The 17274-nt window shown below is 48.0% G+C and overlaps 1 protein-coding gene across 4 annotated transcripts in view; it reads right to left on the bottom strand.

Annotated features, from left to right (window-relative positions):
- Positions 1-698: 698 nt before the first annotated feature.
- The window catches only part of Nadk2 (NAD kinase 2, mitochondrial), a 45779-nt gene continuing 29203 nt past the window's right edge, over positions 699-17274 (bottom strand). For all 4 annotated transcript variants that reach the window (XM_077643743.1, XM_077643741.1, XM_077643742.1 and 1 more), the window contains exons 7-9: positions 17083-17223; positions 1567-1606; positions 699-1480 (exon numbers count right to left, since the gene is read on the bottom strand). In XM_077643743.1, coding sequence (XP_077499869.1) covers positions 1342-1480; positions 1567-1606; positions 17083-17223 — 320 coding nt within the window. In that variant the 3' untranslated portion in view covers positions 699-1341. The remainder of the gene's footprint in view (positions 1481-1566; positions 1607-17082; positions 17224-17274) is intronic.

A 17274-nucleotide genomic window follows, 5' to 3' on the forward strand; every position in this document is an offset into this window, starting at 1 on the left:
CACTGTTTGTACCATTGGACCTCTCACTGTATAAGCTTGTAAGATTTTTTGGATTCATTAATAAACTTTCGATTATAACTTCTGAGGATTTGAATGCAGGAAGAATGCTCAGTAGTCTGAACTCTACGTAAAGCACGTTTTATAGCCACTTTGAAAACCAACTGCTGCACAAACCCTTCAATGATTACACAATTTCTGCACAACATTTTGTTACTCCCAAAGTCTCGCCCTACGCTTTGGCACTGCTTTTCATGTTCATCCTAGACTCATCTTGACACTAAAACTGGGCAGCATTTGACACTATTATTGTGCAACACCATGATGAATATCATTTGAAGATATACTAGTTAAATGCAGAGCCATTACCAGCATTGAGAAGGCTTAAGTTTCAAGAGCTCAATATTTCCAGAGTACTAAATTTTGTGAAGCAGAGGTGATAGGTCCTCCGATCACCTCCTTTTACCTTTTCAGGTCTTAGTCATTCACAAAAATTGGGGCTTCATGAAAATTTATTTGTTTACAGTATTGTGTTTTTGTAACATGCAATGCTTTGTTTCACATTTCTTTGCTTTTCCTTGGGACATATTTCCGATAATAAGGTTAGTGTGTGTGCTGCTGTTTTAAACCTTTACGACCAAGGCACATAGATGTGCCTAGCATTGGCCACAAGCTAGAGGCTGCTCAAGACACACAACAACTTGTATAAAAATATATTTATTTTTCCTAAACAACTTCACGCCCACTCGGGCCAATGCACAGAGAAATTCCGAAGGCTGGGGAAGAAGCAGCAGCAGCAATAAAAGAATGCGCTAGGTGCTGTTAATGTATGTACACAGGCGCAGAGAGCAAAAGAGATGCAATTTTTTACAGTTGTACCTCGCCTTTAAGAAAGCAGCAGCAATTTGCATGGAACGCACAGAGCATTGTTCCACAAAGTTCCCATGCTTCTTCCCAGTTCCAAAAGGGGGCACAAAGCTTAAAAAACACATTAAGTTCAATATAAAGCCCATAGTCTTCTGTGGCAAACGAGAGTGATTACTAAAAAGCGCCATCGCCAACAGAAAAAAAATCGCTTCTACATGCTTAAAACTACAGCGAAAAGTATAGAGAAAAAACACCACACAATTTGTTCTGTGCATTCTGAAGGCACTTTTACAAATGGCCCACCAAAATCAATAGTAAATACCATCAACTTGAGCACAGGCTGACCCAGGTGTAACATACAGTAGGTGCAACGCACCCAAACAAAACAACACTATAGGTGCTCACCAAAACTGAGCTGCAACTGGCGAGAATTGCGTTCGAGAACACAGCCTTCACAGTCAGAATATAAAATAAAAGTTAGTCAGCGAACTGCACTGTCCGTAGAGCATCCTCGTCAAAGATCTCGAACACTGCAGTCGCACCATCGTTGAAGACAAATGACAAGCCACCATCAATGACAAGACAGGCATCAAACATTCTCGACTTGACCTCGATCCTGCAAAACAAACGAGTGTCATCTCAGCTAAACATGCAGCGAACAGTTAATGAGCTAATGCACCTGAATCTTGGAACATCACCCACCTCTTGGCGAAGCCACGCGGTTTGCTGTTGAAGTCGGTTCCTGAAAGAAAAGAATTAAGAGATTGTATGCCGACTGTTTAGAAGAAACCTCAGGCAAGTTGGCGCAAACGCATTCAGTGCGGTGAGAGACAACTGGCTGATGACTGAAGCAAGGTGCACCTTCAAACCAATAGATAGCAATGCTTCTGACCAATCAGGGGATAAGCAGACTACAGACAGGATGCATCGCTTACTTGCAAATGATCGTTTCCATACACAGGAAAATAAAGCCGAAAACATGCGCAAAAAAAAAATACTACAGTCGAGACCATATATAACGGCCCCACTTAAGACAAACTTTTGCTTATAACGAATGAGACCTGCGTGACCATCAAAATGTACATTATTTCAATGGCACAAAATTACACCTATAACAAACGTCATTAAGCCCTGCTGATTGGTTACAGCGAACGGACGGCGTAAACCCGGCGCCGCGATGCGCGATAACCTGCCTCCGACCCCTTTGTGCACCCGGCGCGCGGCATGTTCTCCCGAGCCCCATCGCAGGCGATCTGCCTGGCCCGTTTCATGCCGCTCTCAAGCGAGCTACCCTTTCCCCGCCGACACGCCTTCCAACATCGCCCTCCCACCCATCCTGCAACTCCGCTCCCCTCCCCCCACTCTCTTGCAAATCCGCGTGTGCCCTCCGCGATCAGCCGCATCGCTGCCGCTGATCGTAGAGGCCACGCTCCGTGAAGCAAGCCTTCTGTGGGAGGCAAGAGGTGGCTGCTCTGACACTCACAGACGCCCCTCATTGGTCTCTCGCTGGCGCTGCGCGTCTGTATCTTTAGCTTGATTGGCTTGATTGCCACCTGTGCATGTTGCGCGTCTAACCCGCCGCGCTTTGTCACTCTTGTTACGGTTCGAACCTTTCGTAAGCTTCGTTCAAATCTCGGGCCCTGCTTGTAATTCGGGATGGCGGACGGGAACACCGTGCCCATTTCCATTGTATTCAGCGGTAGAGATGATGAAAGCGGCCTGATGACGGCCACTTGCATGCGGAATTGTTTCCACAAGGCCAGCTTCGTTGACACAATGTCTGATGCCCAGCCTGATGCTTTGGAAGATGACCAGCCAGGCAGCGATTTGTGGCAGCGCGTCGTCGACTCCGACATGGGGGGTCATGACATTGGTTGGAATGATTTTATTTCTGTCGATGACGACGCCGACACCGCGGAACCGTGTACGGACGAGGGCATCGTTTCTGAAGTGCGGGACGAGAGTGACGTGGAGGAGTTCGATGAGGATAAAACTTCTGAGCCAGCACCCATGAGCACCTGTAGCAATGGGCTACATAGAGAGCCTTTGACAACTTGTCTATGCCAGGGGCCCCGGCAAAGAGCATGCTTCTGCTTTAAATAAACTGGAAACCTCCCTCATCAGATCTGCGCTGCAAAAACAGACGTCCATCAGGAACTTTTTCGCAAAGAAAAAAATTTGTGTTTTGACAAGCAACTGTCTTTAGAGCTGTGGTCCACTTACTATGAACTTCCAGATATAACGAATGGACGCCGCGTGACGCTCATGTTCGTTACAAGCTGGCTCGACTGCATAACTACTTATTACATTGCTGGAAGGAGGAAAATTCATTCCTCATTTTCTGGACTGCCTGATTAACACAGTCTTTCTAGGTCAGTGCGATAGATGGCATGCTCACATATTTGACCTCTGCCACTGTGGCCATAGTGAAGGCTTGCAGAGTAAAATCTCATCAAGTTGATTCCTGATAATTCAATTACGGATAATTCGGACTGCCAGCAAGGTCCCAGCCAACACCCATGTAAGCGTATGGCATTAGGTGCTCATTAATTTGGATGGGCTGCTCAAGGGGGCTCACCACTGAGCCAAGTCAAGCAGAAAAAAAAGTGCACATCTCCATCGGAGCTCTGAAGCATGGACTGAATAAAGCATTTTTCTGAATGATTTGAAGGAGTCAGCAGAGCAGGAGCAAAGTTCTGCCGCTCGTGAGCCCATTTGCGCTGAAAAGCCAGCATTCCCCTAAAGAAAACAAAAAAGAAAAGCTGACGCCGCAGCGCCGGTGAAGCAGGAAGCGTCAGACAGCCAATGAAAGCTGAGCGAGCGGTTACGCGATTCTGTGCGCAGCCCAGCCTGTCGAATGCACTAATGCGGTGGAGTGGAGTGTTTGTGTCGTTAGTTTCCTGCTGCCCCATCTTTGGAGTTAGAGGTCTGTGCATAACAGATGGACATTTAAAGAAAAACTAATTGCTGAAAGCAAGAAAACAAACAAATGCCTAAAAAATTAAATGAAATGGTAAAAAATTAGCTGGCAAGCACAGCTGCTTCGGTACTAGAACTGTAGGCGACGGCATACGGAACACGTTGTGCTGAACAGAGGCGGCTCTTGGTTTTGACCTTGGCAGTGCACACAGCATTCCACCACCGATAAGCCTTGCCTCAGGTGAATAGCCAGCGCGTTTACAGCACACACAGCTTGTATACCTTACCAATGACGTCATCGGTGAGCAGAAGACTGCGTGCGCTACTCTACTGCCGCAGGTCTCTGCTGTGCAACCTGCCTTCACATTGCTGCTATACCCTCCCCCTCCGCTTTCCTCCTCATGTTCTTTTCAATATTGTTGTCTTTCATCCTCTGCTGTGCTCCGCACTCGGTTAAGGTGGATTCACACTGGCAAGTCACTATATCGCGCGACCAATTTCTAGTTGCGGCTTCTGGAGCGAAAGCAGAAAGGAGCATAAAGCCTGTTTCACATGTAAGCGAAAACGCTTGCGACTGCTGCCGCGGAGGCCCAAAAACCTGTTTTGAGCCGTCGCAACGGCTTCAGCGGCCAGAGTGATGAGGTTCCAACAAGTTTGGCAAATTTTCATCGCAACACGCCTCTCAATTGCTCAATTCGCTCAGTTTTCATGAACCAGCTTTCATGAACTGGTTTAAGCCTGTTGTGTGACCTCCACGACTTGCCAGTGTGAATCTCTCTTTACGCCGACGGCGAGGCACGCTGCTCAAGCAGGAAATGGATGCCCAAGAGCCATGCTTTGAAAAGCCAGAAGGGTCCGTTCACAAGCAACACCGACAGACAGTGATGCTTTGCCTGTGGGAAGACTGACGCCAAGCAAAGGGGAGGAGAGTTCTTTAGAACATATTGCAGGCTGCTGGGATTCCTTGAGGCAGGAAAGTTTGAGAATCCCCGATATATACATATACACACACAAAATAATAAAGATTACAAAAATTAAAAATATGGAGTGTCCTAGCCCCCTCATACCAACTGAGGGCTGGTGAGAGCCATGTGGCCTCGTCTGCAGCATTTTCCTTTCTCCAAATTTAACATTTTAAAGTAGAACCCCGCTGTTACGTTTTCCGGTGCTGCGTTTCCCCGGCAGCTACATCTTCGTGAGCCAGTTCCAAGCTAAGCTCCCACAGAAATCCATGCAATATAAACTAGACTGTTACTGTTGCAACTGTGGCAGTTTTCCCGCTTGGCTACAATGCTGATGTCACTTTGCAATAGTGGTTCACCCCATGCCTACATTTTTACAAGCTACATTTAACGAAGACTAGGCTAGAGCTGAACTCTGGACTCCATCGACACTTGGCCGCCACCGTGTTTGGCAGATTCTGGCGTGTCGCACCCACACCGACGCTGGGCACACTTACGGCCGACATGAAACTTGTTGCAGCTTTTAGTGGTGCAGAGCGGAGGCCTACCTCTTTACTGGTTCCATTTTTCTGCCTGCGTGCTGGTACAGCTCCATTGCCGCTGCAGCGCTAGGACAAAATTGTACCGCGGCAATCCCCGCACGGGCAGCGCTGTACAAGATGCAATTGTGCAGGCTGACTCTGAGGCATGTTTCTGTCATCTGCATATTCCCTGTTGCTTGCAATTTAAATGTTTATGGTTTATGGGGGTCTAGCATGCCAAAGCGACAAGCTATGAGAGCTCTAGTAGTTAAGGGCTCTGAAAATTTCGACCACCTGGGGTTCTTTAACGTGCACTGGCATCGCACAGTACACGGGCCTCTAGCATTTTGCTTCCATTGGAAATGCGGCTGGCGTGGCAGGGATCGAACCATGCGTCTTTCAGGTCAGCAGCCGAGCGCCATAACCACCGAGACATTGATGCAGCTGCTTGAAATTTCAAAATGCCATTTCTAGGTTCCAACAGATGAAGATTGTGTAGGATTAAGGCCGCCGCCGTGAAAATAGTGCAGAAGTGCGCACGAATGTACATACTTCGACCGCCCCATGCTCCCGCCCTTTTCGCTACTGCCTCCCTTCCATCAAGAATTGCTCAGCCAGAGGCAGAGCCATTACACTAGCGAAGAGAACGGAACAGAGCGCCATCACAACCGGTTGTGAGAGGCACTCTGTCCCGTTCTCTTCTCTCTCTCTCTGTGGGCGTGTGTGTGTGTGGGATGGGGGGAGGAGTTTGGAGCCTTTAAATTACAATGATCAGTTACCAACTAGCCCAACAAGAAGTTCTCTTAAGCTATATCTTCGGAATAGAGCTTCCGATTTCAATGTGGATGAGACAATGACCTTCAATGCCTCACAAGGTCAAACTGAACTTAACGTGGTGGTACGCCCAAGTTATGGTAGTACAGTCAAGCCCGCTTATAATGAACATGGCCGCCGTTCATTATATCCCGAAGTTCGTAGTAAGTGGACCCCAGCTTTAAAAACAGTTGCTTGTCAAAACACAAAATTTTTCCTTTGCGAAAAAGTCCGCGATGGACGTCTGTTTTTGCAGCTCAGATCCGATGAGGGAGGTTTCCAGTTTATTTAAAGCAGAAGCGTGCTATCGCCGAGGCCCTAGGCATAGACAAGTCTGAGGCTCTTAATGTAGCTCATTGCTACAGGCACGCTTATGGGTGCTGGCTGCGAGGTTTCATCCTCATCTGATTCCTCTGCGTCACTCTCGTCCCGCACTTCAGAAACTATGCCCTCGTCCGTGCAAGGTTCCGCGGTGTCGGCGCCGTCATCGACAGAAATAAAATCATTCCAACCAATGTCATAACCAATGTCATAAAATACATGTGCATGGATGACGCAATCTTTGAGGATTGGCTGCGGAAACTTGACGTGCGGTTTAAGCGCAATAAAAGAAAAGTGCTGATGATAGTGGATAATTGTCCCGCTCACGGTGACGTGGAGGGGCTGGAGGCAATTAGTCTTGAATTCCTCCCTCCAAACACAACAGCTGTCCTCCAGCCTCTGGATCAGGGGGTAATCAAATGTCTGAAGATAAACTACAGAAAGCTACTCCTTAAGAGGATGCTAATATGCATGGATAATTCCATGTCGTACAGCATAACACTGCTGTCGTCTGTGGGAATGCTAGCTGACTCATGGAGTGCAGTAACATCGGCAACGATACGGAACTGCTTCCAGCATGCCTTCCGCATACCAGGCCACACCAGTGATACCTTGCCTGACTGCGCTCGAAATGAAGGTGAAGACTGCCTCCAAATGGAGAGCGATGAAGCAAGGCTAGTGCTTTCTGCACTCCAAGCACACAACATAGCTGCTGACCTCCGTGAATTTGCGGCTGCCGATGATAACCTCTGCGTGTGCAGGGAAGACACCCTGGACGACTTGGTGGCTGAGGTGCTGCCAGCACAGTACAGCAGCGAAAGTGAAGAGGAATCAGAAGAGCAATCCTCTGTGACAGCAGCACAGGCCTTCCACTACCTTGCCGAGGTCCGCAAATTTCTGACTGTAGAAGAAAATTCTCAAGAACAACTGGCTGCTCTTAATGGAATAGAGAACTTTGTTCTTAATGCACATGTAAAGAAAAAACAATCAACAATTCATGATTTCTTCAAATGGTCTAGTCAGCCATAGATTTCCATTAAACTTGTTCTGGATCCTTCACCTCTGCTCTGTTTTTACTGTGTAATTAAAGAGTGAAATGTTTAAAATATGATTTAGGTGGATAATTAATTGTAATGTGCGCTGTAATCTTGCTCAGAGTCATATATGCGAGAACTTCCGATAATTCAAACTTCCTGATAATTCAAACAAAATCCTGGGGTCCCTTCGAGTTTGAATTAACGAGAGTCTACTGTAATTTTATTCTTGCAGGACAGTGTCTTTCTATGTGTAAAGGTTACTATCTGTGATTGCGCAACATGGTTATTGGCTTCTTTAACTTAGGTACCTAGATTTATTAGAGAATATATTTAAATATCTTCTTTCCATGTTTTCTGTATACATGCAGTGCACATTATTTCCAGCTACGCTTTTTTGCCCTTTCTCAAGCTGTAGCTTTGCATTTGTGACATTCCATTGTATCTTCGCATTTATAATATATATTTTGCAGAACTCCTGCTTTCTATATGTGCTCTCTGTTGCGACTGTAATTTCGAAGCAATTACTTACAATACTCGACTGGTGCCAGCTGCGTCCGCGCAATGCATTGGAACTAAGGACAGCGTTACTGAGATTTTTTTTCTTGGCCATTGCATATGTACAAAGTGTAAACAAGTTCCTTGAATGACAAAGATTTGTTAAAATATTTGTCCTCAACTTGATTATTCATATCAGGGACATGCACTACTTTGTTGGTTTGCAACTGATATAGTTCTAAAATTCATGAGACATTTTCTTTACTTATTAAGGGCACAGGGTAAGGTAAAATTAGAAAAAAATCGTTTTTTTTTCTTTTGGAATTTTAGAAGTTCAATTCTTTCTACACATGTTCCATGATCGCACTTTCCTCAGAAAGCCATATTTACGGCTGAAAAACGCTTTTTCCGAAACCAAGTAGTGAGCGGCCACGCCCCCTTTCAGGATTAACGTCAATTTTTTCAACCAAAAAGTCCACCACCTGATTTCAAAACTTGTTTAAAATCAGCTACATATAAAAAATTGTCTGGCAACTATTGTACAGCTCCTCTTTTTTAGCCAAGACAATCCTGAGACGCTTTGAACGTTTTTTCCACGTTTCTGCAACCTTCATGCAGCTGCGTCCGAGTGCTATCCCTTTCGATCAGTATTGTAAATTGTGCCGGTGTTGGTTGCTGCTGATAAGTTGAGATGCCCAGGGCAAAGAAGGCCTTCGTCAGGCGTGAATTTCACGGCAACCGCTACGCTCATCGTGAAAAAGCAAAAGGATGTCCACGACCGAATGAGATCCCGAACGCCAAACGCGCCAGCTCCTCGACATCGAAGCTTTCAAGATTTTCTCTGTGCTTCCAGGAAGAGGATGTGCTACAGAGCAGCAGCCAATATGCCTTAATGGACATGGATGGCATTTGTGCCGCAATTACACAGATTTGTGTGTGCAGAGAGTGCGGTGGAAGTGTTGAGCTCATCGAAATTGTGACAAAACGGGTAGGTGTTGCAAGCGTTTACAGTTTGAACTGTGAAGTGTGTAGTGCCGCACAACGATTTGAGACGTCGAAGAAAACTACTTCTGGCCTCTATGAAGCCAACCTCAGGTTAGTGTATGCCTTGAGGTCCATTGGTAAGGGAATGGCTGCAGGAAATATACTCTGTGCTATGCTAAACCTTCCTAAGCCGCCGACAAAGTTTGCGAAATACAATCAAGAGCTTCTAGGTCACATCGAAGCTGCTGCTCAGGAGTCGATGAAAAGGGCAGCTGACGAAGCTGTGCAGCTGAATGAGGGGGATAAATACATCGCAGTTGCTCTTGATGGAAACTGGCAGAAGCGAGGCCATACTTCCAATAACGGCATAGTCTCTGCGACCAGTGTAGACTCTGGGAAAGTGCTGGATGTGGAGGTTTTGTCTAAACGTTGTCCAAAGTGCAGCATCAAGGGTACAAACAGTGACCCCCTTCATAGAGAGGTGTGCCAAAGCAACTACCAAGGCACCAGCGGTGGAATGGAAGTCGCAGGAGCACTGAAAATTTTCGGCAGGAGTGAGGAGCTTCACGGCGTTCGATATGTCAAATACCTTGGGGATGGTGACAGCAAGGCTTTTATGGCTGTGAAGGCACAAATGCCATATGGTGATTCCGTTGAAATATCCAAGGTTGAGTGCATAGGGCACGTGCAAAAAAGGATGGGCACAAGGTTACGAAGGCTAAAAAAAGGAAACAAAGCAGGAAAACTCTCTGATGGAAAGAGCCTCTCGGGCCGAGGCCGACTGATGCAGTAATAGACAAGCTCCAGACGTACTATGGTTTGGCCATCAGAAGAAATGTAGGAAACCTGGATGAAATGCGAAAGGCCGTTTGGGCAACCTTCTTCCACTTATCGGCCACAGACGATGACCCATGCCATGGACTTTGCCCAAAGGGACCTGATACGTGGTGTGCCTTCAACAGAAGTCAGTCAGAGGGCAAGCCATTTTTCCACAAGGAGAGTTTGCCTGCATCTGTCTTGGAGGCTATCAAACCCATTTATAGGGAGCTATCGAAGGCTGAGCTCCTAGAGAAGTGCCTGCATGGGCGAACTCAAAATGCAAATGAGTCGTTCAACCATGTTGTTTGGGAACGCGCGCCAAAGAATGTGTTTGTTAGGCTTCGGACCCTACGGATGGCAACACTGGATGCTGTTCTTTCATTTAATGATGGCAGCATCGCACGGGCCAACGTTTTGAAGGCGTGTGGATTGAACCCAGGGAGCAACACCATCAAGTGGCTGAGGGAAGCTGACCATAAGCGCATGTACTTTGCGGACCGAGCAACACGACAGCTTACAAAAGAGGCCCGACAGTCAAAACGACAAGCCGAAAAGCGAAAAAATGACGGCGACAGTGACTACGAAGCAGGGGGCTATTAAACCAATTACTATGGAGGCGTTTCTGCAAATAAAAAATGGTTTTTCACATCTTTTTTCTCTTTACGCTCTATTATCTCAAAACAGTGTTTTTTCTTACAAAGGTACCATTATTTCCAATGCCTTTCAAGACAGACGGCTGATTTTTTTTTGCAATCATCTACATAAGTGTTGCCAACTACTGAACTAGAATTAAGCAATTTCACTGAGCAGTTATTCTGTTATGAATTTTGAAATGCGCAAAGAAAGGCCAGATTTGTGTACTACCGGAAAAAATTTTATTAAGAATCGAATTTTCAACACATTTCAAATATTCTAGTTCAGTCAAAAGAGCACAAAATTTGGCAAACAATGATATATGTATTATTAGGCTACTGTTATTAGTTAGTGAGAAACGTACCTCAACATGGCCTAAAATGCATGGGAAGTATAGGGCTTACCCTGTGCCCTTAAATCGACAAAAAAGATGGAAGCATTGATATCAGTTAGTTCTGCCAGTTTTTGGGACATGCGAATATAGTCTTTTATGAAAAATACATATTTTACTTGTCTTGGCAGTGCGTAGCGTTCAAGAATTTCTTTGCTGCATCTAATGCGCAATATCATTGCCAATGGCAATGAAGTTATGATTAATGTGATTGATCCCTCTACAAATTCCATAAGGAGGAGGCCACGCTGCCGCCCCCCCCCCCCTCTCCCCCCCAGAACAAAATTTCTGGCTACGCCACTGATTTGTCGTGATTTTAAGGTCACCATTAACCCAGTAACGGTCAGCGAAAGCTATCTGATTCCCAGAATTGAAGAACTGTTTGCGAACCTCAGCGGCGGTGTCAAGTTCACCAAGCTTGACCTAAAGGATGCGCATCAACAAGTACAGTTGGAACCAGAGTCACAGGAATTGGTCACAATCAATACGCTGAAAGGCCATTTCCAATTCACCAGGCTTTCATTCGGCGTAGTGTCAGCGCCCGCATTGTTTCAGCACGAAATGGACAACTCGCTGGGAGATATGCCGCATTGTTGCTGTTTACTTTGATGACAATTTGGTGACTGGCCGAACCGATGAGGATCACTGGAAGAATGTATGCAGTGTCCATGGACGCCTGCAGGAAGCAGGGCTCTGCCTGAAACTGGCCAAGTGCGAGTTTATGAAGGAAACAGTTGAGTACTTGGGCCACGTCATTAATTCCTACAGAAAATTCATTCCCCAGCTTTCAACAGTGCTTCACCCGCTCAACCATCCGCTGAGTCCGGGCACACCGTGGTCTTGGGAGCCAGCTCAGGAAGATGCATTCTGCCGAAGTAAGGCATTACTGGCATCAGCATCGACGTTGGCACATCTCGATCCGAGGAAGGCTAGTGTTGCTCACGGATGCGTCGCCCTATGGCCTTGGCGTGGTTCTTGCACAGAGGGAAGCAGACGGAGTGGAGCGACCGATAGCTTTTGCGTCACGACGCCTGGCCTCGGCAGAAAGGAACTACAGTCAGCTTGACAAAGAGGCACTCGCTGTTGTATTCGGAGTTACGCGCTTCAAGCAGTACCTTTGGGGTCACAGATTTGAAGTTGTGACTGATCATAAGCCACTGTTGGGTCTCTTGGCAGCAGACAGGCCTATATCAGAGTCATGTTCTCCGCGTGTCCTGCGCTGGGCATTGTTCTTATCAGGATACAACTATGTCTTGAGGTATAAGCCTGGTGGACAGATTCCTCACGCGGATGGCATCAGTCAGCTGCCCTGCCCATGAGGGAGGCTAACGTTGAATGCCCTCCAGAAGTTTTCATGCTCTAGGGTTGTTATCCAAGGGTGTTATCAGCATCAGTCGTGGCAGCGGCCACTAACAAAGACTCATGTTTGGTACAGTTGCGAGAAGCTTTGTGGACGGGTAGAGGGCCTACCTTGGGAGAGCCTTGGAAAGCATTTGAAGCTCGGTTCCCGGAGTTCAGCGGCTAGAGTAACTGCATTTTATTGGGGAACCGAGTGGTGATCCCTGCATCGCTACAGGCTGAGGCTGAAGTACTGCATCTTCTACACGAAAGTCATCCCAGGATCTCAAAAATGAAAGCAGTTGCCCGCAGCCATGTTTGGTGGCCGGGACTGGACGGAGACATTACGGCAGCGGTCCAGGCATGCCGTGTTTGTCAGGAGAACCAGCGGATGCCTAGGCCAGCATCTGTTAGGCCATGGCCTTTTCCAGAGAGGCTGTGGTCTCGTTTGCATGTAGATTTCGCCGACCTGGTGCGGAATGTGCATTTGTTCATTGGGGTGGAGGCATTTTTGAAATGGATAGAGGTCTATCTGGTGACAACTCTATCCGCAGCAGCTACAATCCAGAGCCTGAGACCGATGTTTGCAGGTCAGGGCTTGCCAGACGTCGTCGTGTTGGACAACGGCCCGGAGTTTGCGTGTGAGGAGTTCAAGACATTTTTACAGAAGAACGGCACCCAACAGATACTGGCGCCACCATACCACCCAGCGTCCAACGGCGCAGTGGAGCGGGCAGTGCAGACCATCAAGCAGAAACTGAAGCAGGCCGGATCGGGAGATATTCTTACACAGCTGGCTAGAATCCTACTAACGTACGGGACCACACCGCACGAGGTAACTGGCTGCTGTCTTGCTGAGCTGCTACTGGGCAGGAAGCTGAAAACAGCCCTTGACTTACTTCGGCCGGATCTCCAGAAGGCAGTCATGGTGAAGCAGCTACATGAAAATGTTCGCAGGAACAGGATGTCAGCCAGGAAGACCAACCTGGAGCAAGGAAAACAGGTATTCGTGCGGAATTTCCGACCTGGGCCAAGTTGGGTGCCGGCAGCGGTGGAGTCGGACGAAGGGTTTGCAGCAGTGCTGAGACTTCCTGATGGCCGCGTGTGGACAAGGCACCACGATCCTGTACGAGTAGCACCGCATGCGGTTTTCCAAGCACTCTGGCTGGCGACGTCGCTGCTGGGGGAAAGGGTGTACTGTCACCTGATGCTACGACTGCAACTGTTGCTGGAAACATCGACTCAGGCCATTCTGAGGAGAACGCGAACTCACCGCCTGAGTTTTCCTGTGCTGATGCTGATGCCTCGGGGTGTACCGGAACAACGCAGCCAACGCAGCGGACACACCTTCGTCGCAGCAGCCGAACCCGGAGGGCTGTGGTGGGATATTCGCCATAAACCATCTTTTGGATTGTGTTTCGTTCTGTACATGAGCCTTACTGTGCATGTCCCTTTTCTGTAAAGAGGGCAGGGATGTTATATTACGACAACCTGCCGATCCGGCTGGGGGTGTTTTTAACGGCTATTAATAAACATGCTGCTGCGGCCCGCCTGGTCAGTCGGGCGTCTGCACTGAACAGCTGACATTGTCGTGTCATTCCTTGGACGTGACAACCGCAGAGTGCATATCGCCGGATATGATGCCAATTTTGGCTCCAGTCGCTAGGCCTAATGACTGAGGCCTACGCCGACGGAGCGCTTGCTTCGGCCGTTTCTTGGTTCTTATTGTTTCGCCATCTCCGCGTTCTTGTTCTGGGCCCATCATACTGTGGGTGCAATGCAGTTTCCCGCAGCGACGTGTTCGCTTTCCCGTTTGGACTGTCCCAACCCGTGCGTTCATCGGCGACATGCTGAGGGCAGCACAGCCAGGCCGAACTCGTGAAAGCGGTCGTCACCCGTTGTCTGTGCACGTGTCGCATAGCGAAATTTAGTCATTAGGAGCTTGTGCGACACAACTGACCTCTTCCTCCAGCATAATGGCAATAAGTCGTGAATTTTCGGTGAAATTTGATTTTTCAGACTGCCTGATTTTTTGGTCGTTTTCCCGGTCCCTAGAGGGTCCGAAAAATCGGGCGTCGACTGTGTTGGACTCAGATACAAAGCGTCCATTCAGAAGTTGCAGATTGTCATGAAAAAACAGCTGGCTGAAATATTTACAGCAGAGTAGAATTTACGAAGCTTTAATTACCAGCCTTAAAAGACAGCTACTATGTGACATCTCCTGGCACACAACACTCACTGAAGTGAATTTTGCACAAAAACAAGAGACTAGAAGGAACAGCAGCACTCTTTGCCTTAGAGAGCGCACCTAGTTGTTGAGGGCATCAACTTCCAAAGGAAACCTTACACTGCAATGTCAACATTGCCAAAAATGCCAAATGGTACGATTGCCAAATGGTGGCACGAGGCAGAAGGCCAATTCTTTATGCAGGGGGCTTACCCTGTCCCCTTAAAAAGTTTTTAACAATGAAAAAAAAAGAAGGGGGCAAGACCAGCCAGGACAATCCAGAATTTTGACAAGAAACAAGATGGCGGTCTGCAGCAGAGTTACATATCGTGTTCCTTTGTTGTGTTGCTTTGCTTCTAGCTATTACGAAGAAATCTTTATGAAAAACAGTGCTACAGCAAGTAAAATAAACTTGCGAGTACTTCTTTGTGCGCATACATATTGTGCCTTTGAAGCTGATGCTGGAGAGGCTATGTACTTGGCCCTCAAAGTGTTCTGTGAACGCACAGCTACCTGAGTGCGCCCTTCGGTGACTGCACTTACGTTATGCCATTTAGCTATGCAAGAATGCACTTTTATTTTGTGCGCCTGACAGGGGTAGAGTCGAGCCCGCTTATAACGAACATGAGCGTCACGCAGCGTCCGTTCGTTATATTCTGAAGTTCGTAGTAAGTGGACCACAGCTTTCAAGACAGTTGCTTGTCAAAACACAAAATTTTTTCTTTGTGAGAAAGTCTGTGATGGATGTGCTTTTGCAGCGCAGATCCGATGAGGGAGGCTTCCAGTTTATTTAAAGCACAAGCGTGCTATCGCCGAGGCCCTTGGCATAGACAAGCTGTCTGAGGCACCCTATGTAGCTCATTGCTACAGGCGCGCTTATGGGTGCTGGCTCCGAAGTTTCATCCTCATCTGATTCCTCCGCGTCACTCTCGTCCCGCACTTCAGAAACGATGCCCTCGTCCGTGCATGGTTCCGCGGTGTCGGCGTCGCCATCGACAGAAATAAAATCATTCCAACCAATGTCATAACCGCCATGTCGGAGTCGACGACGCGTTGCCACAAATCGCCGCCGGGCTGGTCATCTTCTGAAGCATCAGGCTCGGCGTCAGACACTGCGTTGACGAAGCCGGCCTTGCGGAAGCAGTTTCGTATGCAAGTGGCCGTTACCTCTACCCAGGCTGCTTTCGTCATCTCTACCGCTGAATACAATAGAAATGGACACGGTGTTCCCGTCCACCACCCCGAATTACAACCAGGGCCAGAGATTTGAACGAAGCCAATGAAACGTACGCACCGCAACAAGAGTGACAAAAGCGCGCGATGGGGTATACTTGCAACGTGCAAAGGCGGCAATCAAGCCAATCAAGCTAAAGATACAGACGCACAGCGCCAGCGGAGAGACCAATGAGGGGCGTCCCTGAGCGTCAGTGCAGCCACCTCTTGGTTCCCACGGAAGGCCTGCTTCACGGAGCATGGCCTCCGCGATTGGCACCGGCGGCGGCGCAGTTGATCGTGGAGGCCACGCGCGGATTTGCAAGAGAGTGAGGAGATTGGAGCGGATTTGCGAGGAGGGGCGGGAGGGCAATGTTAGAAAGCGCATCGGCGGGGAAAGGGTAGCTCGCTCGAGAGCGGCACAAAACGGGGCGGGCAGTTTGCCTGCGATGAGGCTTGGGAAAACATGCCGCGCGCCGGGTAAACAAAGGGGTCGGAAGCAGGTTATCTCGCATCGTGGCACCGGGCTTACGTCGTCCGTTCGCTGTAACCGATCAGCAGGGCTTAATGACGTTCGTTATACGTGTGATTCTGTGCCATTGAAACAATGTATATTTTGACGGTCGCGCAGGTCTCGTTCGTTATAAGCGAAAGTTCGTCTTAAATGGGGCTCTTATATGTGGGCTCGACTGTATAAGCACCAAATCACCTTGTTAGACATTTCTCCTTTTGCATTTGCCTCAACCATTCTTCGTAATCAGCCGTTTTTTGCCTTCCGCACTTCGAACGTTAGCCATCACATTATACCGGCTTGGGCTACTATCTGTTGTGTTCTCATGTGCACCTGAAGCAAGCCTGCCGACTGTTCTCTGCTATATTTCATATGACAAAGTTGTGGCAGATCCCAGACACACAACACCGTTAGCAAACGTCAAGCCTTTGCAGATTCCACAAATTATATCATGTTACATCCCCAGGGGGCTTTATGCCTCACGACAGCCGCGTTTCTTTCTGCACCTTATCAGGTACCACATGAATACTCCCTCCTATCATCTCCCTACACCAAGATACTTGTACGCTTTAACCATAGACAGCTCCAAATTCTGTAATGCAATCGTGGCGGGCAGATCATCACAAACTACAACTCCCAATTTTTCGGTGCTAAAGCTCAGTTTTAGAATCTCCGCCACCAAATCTTGAAGGTCTTTTTCCAGTTGTATGCTAAAAGAATGACCCCATGAGCATCATCATTGCCAAGGCAAAGTAAATCATAATGCAGTCATTTATTAGACTAAAGCACCAACAGGCAGGAACAAAATAAAGGCCCGTGCTTCGGCCTAATAAAGAACCAGTTCTACATCCTTCTACTCATTCCTAGTTCTCTTTCAATTCCCTACACATTGATCATAAAAGGAGTGACAGGAAGGGACAATACCAATCGGCGCTGCGCAGTCCTCCCAACAGATTTCATAATTTAACAAACACGTCTGTAACCCCCCCCCCCGCCCCCCCTCGCAGAGGAAGGAGCCAAGGGTGCTGCCCTCACCAAACACCACGGGGTCCCGTATGGTGTACGCCATGAGGCACTTGGAAGGGTCGAAGATCAGTGAGTTGTTGAAGCTGGTGGTGATGCGCTCGATGAGCTTGGAGTCGCGCGTCGGAATGTCCACGCCCGTCTCGGAGGTCACTGCACACACAGCAAAGCCAGCTGTATCAAACACATTTCTGCCCGCCTTTT

Source organism: Amblyomma americanum, chromosome 11 (assembly GCF_052857255.1).
Source record: "Amblyomma americanum isolate KBUSLIRL-KWMA chromosome 11, ASM5285725v1, whole genome shotgun sequence".
NCBI classification, from domain to species: domain Eukaryota; kingdom Metazoa; phylum Arthropoda; class Arachnida; order Ixodida; family Ixodidae; genus Amblyomma; species Amblyomma americanum.